Source organism: Physeter macrocephalus, chromosome 3, assembly GCF_002837175.3.
Source record: "Physeter macrocephalus isolate SW-GA chromosome 3, ASM283717v5, whole genome shotgun sequence".
Classification (NCBI taxonomy): Eukaryota; Metazoa; Chordata; class Mammalia; order Artiodactyla; family Physeteridae; genus Physeter; species Physeter macrocephalus.
In genome coordinates, this window is record NC_041216.1 from 32,131,299 (window position 1) to 32,140,286 (window position 8,988).

Below are 8,988 nucleotides of genomic sequence, written 5' to 3' on the forward strand. Positions count from 1 at the left end.
GGTGGCGCGCTCCCCCACCCACGGAACCCCCCACCCAGCTTCCTACCCCAAACCACCCCTCCCCCCCCGCGCCCGCCCTCCCCTCCTGCACCGAGGCCCTCCCTGAGCAGTTCCCCTCCCCCGACCAAGCTGAACTTCTGGCTTCCGAAATGGACCCTCTACAATTCTCCTGCTGGGAGGGCCTCCCGGGCTGGTCAGCAGCAACTCCCGCACAGTCCTGCTGCTGCCCCGGCTCTCCCAGCCTCCCCAGGGCCTGTGTGCAGAGGGTGCGGCACTTGGCCTGCATGGCTGCAAATGTCCAGGACCACTGGCCTGGGCCCTGGACACTCAGGGAGATGGGCCAGGCAGCTAGAGGTCGGGGAGGAACTGGCTGGGTGGGACGTGGCAGGCCCTGCCGGGTGTGCACGGCTGAGTCCGGGAGGGCAGGTGAACCCTGCACACGACACGGACACGGGAGCTGATGGGGCCACTGGAGGAGGGGCAGGCCAGCCCCAACAGTGATTCACCCTCCTCCTCCGTGACGGTCCCTGGCCAGGCAGGCGGCCGGCAACCATCAGATGAACTTGGCTGGGGTTGGGAAACAGATCTTATCTCCGCCTCATGAGGGCTCAGGGTGAGACACTGCAGTCCCAGCTGCGTGCCTTTGACCACCCCCTCACCGCACCTGGAGCACAGCCCCCAGCAGCAGCCTGCGGAGGCCTGGGACCACAGGACAGCGACTCCCGGGGCGGGGCGGGGTGGGGGGCGATGCCCAACGCCGCCTAGGATCGCTGTACTGTAGGGTGAACACACAGCGAGTGCTCAGGACGGATGCGTAGGCCGGACCAACGCCAGTTCCTTCGTACTGTAGGGGGACCTCCCCTCTCAGGGCAGGATGGGGCACACAGCAGAGGTGGACTCTGGCAGGAGAAGAGCCCCAGCACTAAGTGCCCTTTGTCGGGCTGGCCCCCGTTCCCTGCCACTGGGACTCAGATGCCCTCTCCTGCTGGCACCCCTCTCCTGGGCAGACACTGGCCTGGGGCAGGCTCGACGCATGGGTGGGCACAGGCAGCTCTGTGCTCAGCCACAAGAAGGCAGGAGGTGGAAGAGGCCAGAACCGAAGCTTCCGGGACAGTCAGCCCTCACCACAGCTCAGCACCAAGACAAGAGTGTGAAAATACACGTCTCCACCTTCCAGGGTCCTCGAGAGTGAGTGGAGAAAGAACACGCCCAGTGGTGCTGCACGACTGCTTCCCAGCACTGGGAGACATTCTGGGGAAAGCGATGACTGTCACCGTCCTGCCTGAGCCTCCCGAGGGACCTCTCACACACACCCTTCCCCCCACTTCAAGGCGGGTCGCGGCTCCAGCGCAGTTAGATACAGGCAAACGCAAGGCCGGCCGAACCTCCGCGCCGGGCACCTGCGGACCCAGGTGGGAGCAGAACCCCCGCGGCCCGCCCTGCCCGCTCGCGCGAAGACATCAGCCGACCCCGCTGCTGGGCCTCTGCCGGACTGGACCCTTCAGGAAGACGACCAAACAAAGCTCCCGAAGCGGTCTCTGGAAATAAATATTTTCTGGCACAGTCTCAGCAGGCTCTGGGGCCGCGACCTCACCGCAGCCACGGCCTCCAGGGTGCGCCCCGGCCCTGAGCCGCGGCCCCGGGGGCGGCCAGGGGCGCCCCCGTCCGGCCCGGCAGGAAGGACGGCCCCAAGAGCGCCCCGGAGCGCGGCAAGGGGCGGGGGCCGTCCAAGGCCGGAGGCGGCGGGCGGCCCGCGTAGACCGCGGGCGCCAGAACTTCGGCGGCGGCGGGGGCCGGTGGAAGCGGGCGGCGCGAGGGCCCCAGCCGGGCCAGGCAGGTCGCCAGGTGGCCGAGCAGGCGGGACCGCACGTCGGCCGGGACGCCCTCGCAGCCGGCCAGGAAGCGATTCACCTCGGCCAGACACTCGTGGAAGCCGGCGCGGTACTTGCCCAGGACTGCCGGGTCGGCGCGGAGGGCGGCTGCGGGGGTGGCAGGGGACAGGCGGTCGGGGCCCGCGGTGGCGGCGGCTCCGGCCCCAGACCCCTCGCCGCCGCCGCCCGCGCTCACCTGTCACCTGCACGCGCCGCAGGCTCTGCAGGTGCTTCACGGTCAGCTCCAGGATGTCCGCCTTCTCCAGCTTCGAGCGGCGGGAGCTCTGGGGGCGGGGCCGGTGTGGGCGGCTGGCGGCCCAGGAGCGCCCGGCTTCCAGGCTCCCCGACCTCGCCCTCCCGCCCCCGACTCACCTCTTTCCTGAGGGCGTCCAGGAGGAGGCTCTGGAGCTGAGCGAGGCTCTCGTTGATGCGCGCTCGGCGCCGCTTCTCCATGACGGGCTTGGAGGACTGCGGGGCCGGCAGCGGCTGAGTCCCGCGGGCGTCAGCTTCCCTCTCCCCCCCGCTCCTGCCAACCGCGTCCGGCCGGGTTCCCACCTTCCGGTGCTCGGCCGCGCTCCGGGGCTGGTCCGGGGTCCGGCGGGCACCGGCCGGCGCTCCCGCCCGCGGCGAGGCCCTCAGCTTCCCCGGGGTGTCGGCAGGCATGGTGCGCGCCCGCGCCGCCCGGGGCCGAGGCCTCTGCCGCGGGTTCCAGGCTCCGGGACCGAGCGCGCGCAGCCAGCCGCCTGGCTATTTAAGGAAGCGCCGCCGCGGGGCGTGTGAATCCGGCTCCGCGTTCTTTCCCACACTCGCGCCAGCCAATGAGCCGCCGGCGCCGGGCAGCCCGCCCCCGGCCGCAGCCCCCGCCGGCTGTCAGTCACGCGTCCGCTCCCGGCCCACCGACCCCGCGGGCGACAAAGGCGAGCCGGGGCGCCCCGCCCGCGCCCGCCTCTGGCCACGCCGGGCCGAGGCGGGAAAGTCGCCGCGCCCGCTCCCCCGTTCCGAGCGGTGCGCCGGGAGGGGACCTCTCCGGGAGGGAGGAGGCGCGAGGCTCACCATCAGGGAGAGCGGGGGCCGCGGGAAATCTGAAAGGAAAATTCGCGAGGGGAACCGGGTGAGGCGCCCCCGAGGAGCCGGCGAGCCTCGGCCCGCGCGCCTCTGCTCTCCGCGGACCCAGCCGGGCCCTCGGGCCTCCGCGCGGCCTGCGAATCTGACCGCCGCCGGCTGCAGCACCTGCGCGAGGCCCGTGACACAGTGGACGTGGAACACCACCCGCTAGGCAGGAGAGAGGCTGGCTGGCCAAGGTCGTAGACAGGCAGAGTGGCATCACGGGACCAGTGAAGGTGATGCCACAAGGCGGGCGGGGTGACGTCATCAGTCAGGCAGGATGACGTCATGGAACAGAATGTAAGGCCGTCACTGGTCAGGCTGGTGACGTCTCAGGGTTAAGGTCGATGATGACACAAGCCAGATGGGGTGATGTCATGGTCGCTGGTGATGTCACTCTCTTCCAGATTACCCAACAGTGAGCCAAGCACCAGCAAAGTAGGGCTCACAAAAAATGAGGGACACTTGTTAAAATTTTGTTGTTAGTTAGTTCAAAGCGGCATTGTGGGGAAAAAAAGAGGCCAAAGCTTAAAAGAAAATAAGCTAAGCTTATTTTCGCGTTTGATGTTTTCGTTCTGAATTCCCTTGCGCCGGCACTCTGGTCTTTTGAGTACTGAGGGTTCCAGCCCACTGTGGCCTGGCGGCCGTCTTGTCGGCATCCCACAGATGTCTCCTGAGGCCCACGGTAGACCCGGCCTGCCCTTGGGGCTGACGAAGCGTCTCCCGGGCTCTAATCCGACGCGGGGGGGCGACGGCAAACAAGCAAAGTTATGTCGCAGTTGCCAGAGACAGAAAGAAATGGGTAGGTTGCTGGGGGAGAGGAAACCCCTTTTTCGACTGGGTGGTCCGGACGGCTTCTTTGCGGTGGGTTCCAGGAAAGAAGGCAGATCTGCAAGGCCCGGGGAGGAAGTGGCATTCCCAGGGTGGAAAGGGACCACAGGGCCCGAGGGAGGAGGGGCAGGGGCAGGGGCAGGTGGACGCGGGGCCTGGGAGAGTCGTGCTGGGCTTTTCGGAGCAGCGGAGCTGCCGAAAGGCAGCTCGGAAGGGTCACCTCGGTTCTAGGCCTACCTAGTGGGTGGGGTCCCCGGCTGGCCCCTTAACCAACACCAGTTCCCGGGGTCCCAGCCCGGGGTCCCGGTGTAGACGCCTTTTCTCCTTTCTGAGGCCAACCTACCTAGTCTGGCCCTAGCCTCGCCCTCTGGAACCCCCCATCCCACCCCCGGCGCGAAACCGACCTCTCAGCTGTCTGCGGGGGCGCCCGGGGCGGGGGGCGGGGCGCGAGGCGGCTACACGGGGTGTGTCTGTGGGCTGTCGCCCCCGAGGCCAGGCCCCAGAGGCGCAGCCCCAGAGCAGCGTGCGGGGCGGGGAGCGTCGGGGAGCCGCGGGCATGGGGCAGGAGCAGGCGGTGGGGACCCACCCAGCGCAGAAAGCCCTGGGAGCGCTGATCGCCCCGGCGCCGGCGCCGAGGTGACTGAGACCAGCCCTGCGGTGGGTGAGGCCGCGGGGGTCGCGGAGTGCCCACCCCGCCCCCATCCCCACCGGCGGGCTGTACGCAGGAGAGAAAGCCCGCGAGTGCCCCGCTGGGAAGCGTCGGCGGAACCCCAGGCCGGCGGGCGGGGCGCTGGGACCCGGTCTGGGTGGGCTCAGCCCCCCACCCCCAGGAGACCACACAGGCAGGGGGTTCAGACCGCAAGGAGAGGCTCCAGGAGCCATGTTTGACCATTCTTTATCTGCTAGTGGTTAGACGGGTTCGCTTACCCTCCGGTACCTGTTTCCTCACCTGTAAAATGGGCTATCTTTTCATTTATCCCTGGGTTGTTGGGAAGGTAAATGAGCTCCTATTCTGAAAACACCCAGCACATGTCAGCTTCAGTTGTTACTGCCTGGGGGAAGGAAGCAGACGCAGGCAGGGAGGAACCACCTGGACTCACCTCGGCCATGTGCCCCTCTGCACCCTCTGTCCTCTGAGACGAGACACCCCCTCCCCACCCAGGGCCTCCAGGGGCCTGTGTCTTGGCCTCCCAGTCCCAGCCCCGGCAAGGAGCCTTCACTAACCCGGAGCAAAGTGAGTTTCCCTGGGGTTGTCACCCACACCGTCTGTGTGGTCGTGTCTCTGGGCCCTCGTACCTCTGGCCGTCCCCCCACCCCACCTTTTACATCTGGGCTTGATCTCTGGTAGGGCCGCCGGGTCTCCTGGGGGTCGTAGGGGCTCCCTTGCTCTGAGCAAGGAGGGAGAGTCCTGGGCTGCAGTTGGGAAATAGTGCTGAGGAATACTGATGTGGAATATTGCATTTTCCAAAGATGGCTACAACAACATCTCCCACTCCAAATACCCGTATGGTGCACCTTGGTGAGATTTTGTGATGACATCGACCAGCAAAGACAGGGGCAGGGGTGAGATGTGAATTCTGAGGCTGGACCTTAAAAATGCCACACACGTTCACCTTGCTGTCTTGGGAAACCCGCTCTTATTACCTGTTTGCCCCTCTTGTGAGGAAGCCCAAACTGGCCCCATGGAGAGGCCCCAAGGAGAGGCCCCATGGAGGGGCCTTGTGTAAGTATTGAGCCAGGAGCCCAGAAATCTCAGCTGCTGGACAGGTGATCCCAACCTGCTGCTTCAGAGCCCCCACCTCACACCTTCGCAGCTGCTCCTGGGTGCTTTGTTCCAATTCTTGATTCACAGAATAGGACAGTTGTTACTGTGACCTTTGGGGGTCATTTGTTACACAACAGTAGTAACTGGAATAACTAAGATGGCCCAAGCCCTGGATCTGGCCCTCCCCCCTCCCCCACCCCCACCCCACTTCCCATCTGGTTCCTTCCTTTCTCTGGCAGGAAGAGAGGCACAGGAGCTTGGAGCCCTGGCTGTCCATCTGACGAGTTTGAGTTGATTTTTGCAAGCCATCAAAGGCCAACTATCTGTCCTCCTAGATCCAGGCTTGAGTGGGCCAAGCCCCAGTTGGCTGACGGTCCCAGGGGCATCTCCTTGGGGAGATGCCACCGGCTATGGGGAGCAGGGGGCTGATGCAGGAAAGTCAGTGGGCGGGTCTGTGTGGAAAGACGGGTGCATTTTCCAGGCCAGACGCTGGGCTCCAGCCTTGGGTTGGGGGGGAGGGATGGTCCTCTGCCTACCGTGACAGCGTTCCACACAACATCATTCAGACAGTGTCCCTTGAGGGTCTGCCACGTGCCATCTGTGAACACGTCCCTCCCAACCTCCAACACGGGGGTGGCACCTGCATTCCCACTCTGCCCCTCAGCATTCCCCAGACATATGAGCCCCAGAACATCAGAGACATCACAGACCACCCCCTCCGGCACCCCCTACCCTCCTGTCCCTCCTCTTCTGCCAAGAGGCAGCGGCCTGTGGACTCAGGCAGCCAGGACCAGAGTTGCCAAGTAACCAGGCTAGAACCGTTGCAGGTCCTCTCCTGCAGCATGGGAGTTGGTCGCTGAGATGATAAAGTGGCAGAGGCCAGGGCTGGAGGAATCCAGCCTTCAGGCTAGAGATGAGGGAGGCAGATACCCAGGACCCAGGCAGAGGCCAGGAGCACCAGGACGCCGACAACGAGGCTTGAGGTTCAAGGGCAGGCGCCACCCCTGCGACTGAGGGGCGTCTTCCACCCTTACAGCTCATGAGACCAACATACCTTCCCTCGGCCGCCTGATGCCAGGTAATGGGAGCATCCTCCCAACACCTGAGGCATGACGGTACCTTCCCCATGACCTGGGCACTGTCACCATCTTTCTCCTGAATTGGGCGTTGACACCTCTCCACATTTGGGGAGCCATGTCCCCCAACTCTGGGTGGTGACAGAACCTCCTTCCAACCCCGATCTGCCTGGCACGCTGCCTCCCTGTGGGCTCCGTGGGTGCTGCTTTTCTCTCCACTCTCCTTGGGCCACCGCTCTTGGGGAGAGGCGAGCTTCCCTGTCCTTCCTGCTTGGCGCGGCCAGACCGGTTTCTTCTTCACCAAAAAAGCCCCAGCTTTGAAACCTCACCTTATTAACAGACCACCCCTTGCTTAACAGACCACACAGACGACAGTCGACCGCAACCGTGGGGTCGACCCTGCCCTTCCTGAAGGGTTTACTCCTGGTTCCCTGTCACTTTCTCCAGACACTCCTGTCACAGTTCTTGGTGATTTCAAAATCCACACGGATGATCCTCCAACCTTCTGGACTTCCTCGCCTCCATGGGGTGTCCTGGTGTAGGGGCAATAACTAAGCTCCGGATCCCAGGTGCTGGGTGTTGACTGTAGCTCTCAGTTTCCCACCCACCCTGGAGGCCCCACCCACCGGAAGCCCCGCCCACAGGGGCACAGGTCGGGCTGGATCCTGAGGCGGAAGGTCCAGCGCCCTTCGGCTGCTGTTCTAACAGCGTCGCCTGGGGTCCTGCCTCCTGCCTCCACGTCCCCAGCCCTTTCTCTCGGGTCCTGTCTCCCGCCCCCCGTGACTCAGCAGGGCCCCAGCTTCTCCTCGTGCCTTTCAGTGCTCTGGTACTTGGGGAACAAGTCTTCACACGAACTTTTCTGTCCAGACAGCTGGAGCGGTCTCTGCCTGGTGAGGGAGCCTGACTGAGGCTCCAGCCACCTCTGCATCTGACCCTCTCAGAGTTCTCAGACCAACATTCTGCCGTCATCCTTGACCCTTGGAGTCCACTCCCAATGCTGCCCCATCAGGTCCTACAGCAGCTCTGTCTCCCTGATGTATCTAAACACCCACTTCTGACCTCTTGCTCTCTCACCACCGGCTGCAAGCCGCCACCACCTTCGGCCTGGATTTTTGCAGAAGCTTTTTGCCATGGCAAGGAGGCCAGTGTTGGAGCCAAGCACTTGGTGGGGGGAGGCGGGCAGGAGAGGAGATGAGAGGGCCAGCAGAGTGGCCAGACGAAGCCTAAGCTCCTCTAGTCACTCCAAGGGTGATGGGAAGCCATGGGAAAGAAGGTTGTGTGTAGATCACTCGGCTAATGGGCCAACAACAAATTACGGGGGGCAGAATAGAAGCACAACCACTGGGATGTATCCGCAGTAGCCTGGGCGAGAGGTTATTGTGCCCTGGACCAGGGTGACAGGTGTACGTGGTGAGGACTGCGAACTTCTTGGGAGGGTTTTTTGTTGTTACTGCTGCTGTTAGATCATTGAAGGACTTTAAAAGAAAAGCAAGTGTGTTAAACACGATATAGATACTGTCTTAAAGGTTTAAGGAAGTTTAAGTTAGTTTGTAAATGAAACCAAATATTAACCAAAGACCCCTTTATAAGTGGCTGTTGTAATTTCATAAATAGGATATTCAGGCAGGTTTGTGACTAGAACTTATATATTTCGTGGTCATGTTATTAGGTGCATACAAATTTAAAATCTTTTTTTTTTTTTACCAATGAACTCAACCTTTTATTGCTATGCAACCTTCTGTATCTAATAATGCTTTGACTATAAAATTTCTTTGTTAATCTGTGAATAAAATTGTTAATGTAGCCACATGGGCTTCCTTTTAGTTAACATTTATCTGGTAGGTTTATTTTCATTCTTTTACTTTCAGTTTCCCATATCCTTATATTTCAGATGATTCGTGTCTTCTGTGAGCCACATAAAATCAGATTATTTTTAACCAGGCTGACAACCCTGGTCATTTAGTCCCCCTGGATTTCAGACCTCTGCTCTGTAGAACTGTGAGGGAATAAATTTCTGTTGTTTTAAGCCACCAGTTTGTGGTGACTTAAAAGCCACCAAGACACGGAGACACGTGCTTCCAGGTGCTATCACTTTGCCTGCCTAAAGCCTTCTTTGTGTTTAGTTCCTCTTGTCAAAAGCAGGTGACATTCAATGAAGTAACTAAAAGAAAATAAAGATTCTATTACTGTATGTCAGTATTAAGAAATCAGGAGACATATATGCCATGTTGTTTTCTCTTTTTAAATTTTAAAAATTTTTTAATTTTTAATTTCTTTTTAAAAAATTTTAGGGCTTCCCTGGTGGCGCAGTGGTTGAGAGTCCGCCTGCCGATGCAGGGGA

The 8,988-nt window shown here is 61.5% G+C and overlaps 1 protein-coding gene across 2 annotated transcripts in view; it reads right to left on the bottom strand.

Moving 5' to 3' along the window:
* HES4 (hes family bHLH transcription factor 4) overlaps positions 1-2,798 on the bottom strand; it is a 9,155-nt gene extending 6,357 nt beyond the window's left edge. Inside the window, exons 1-3 of one of the 2 annotated variants that reach the window (XM_024125255.3) lie at positions 2,244-2,798; positions 2,068-2,155; positions 84-1,979 (exon numbers count right to left, since the gene is read on the bottom strand). In XM_024125255.3, coding sequence (XP_023981023.1) covers positions 1,591-1,979; positions 2,068-2,155; positions 2,244-2,534 — 768 coding nt within the window. In that variant the 5' untranslated portion in view covers positions 2,535-2,798 and the 3' untranslated portion in view covers positions 84-1,590. Of the gene's footprint in view, positions 1-83; positions 1,980-2,067; positions 2,156-2,243 lie in introns of those variants that run through there. The other variant, XR_008616969.1, reaches the window with a different exon arrangement.
* Between the last annotated feature and the right edge of the window lie 6,190 nt (positions 2,799-8,988).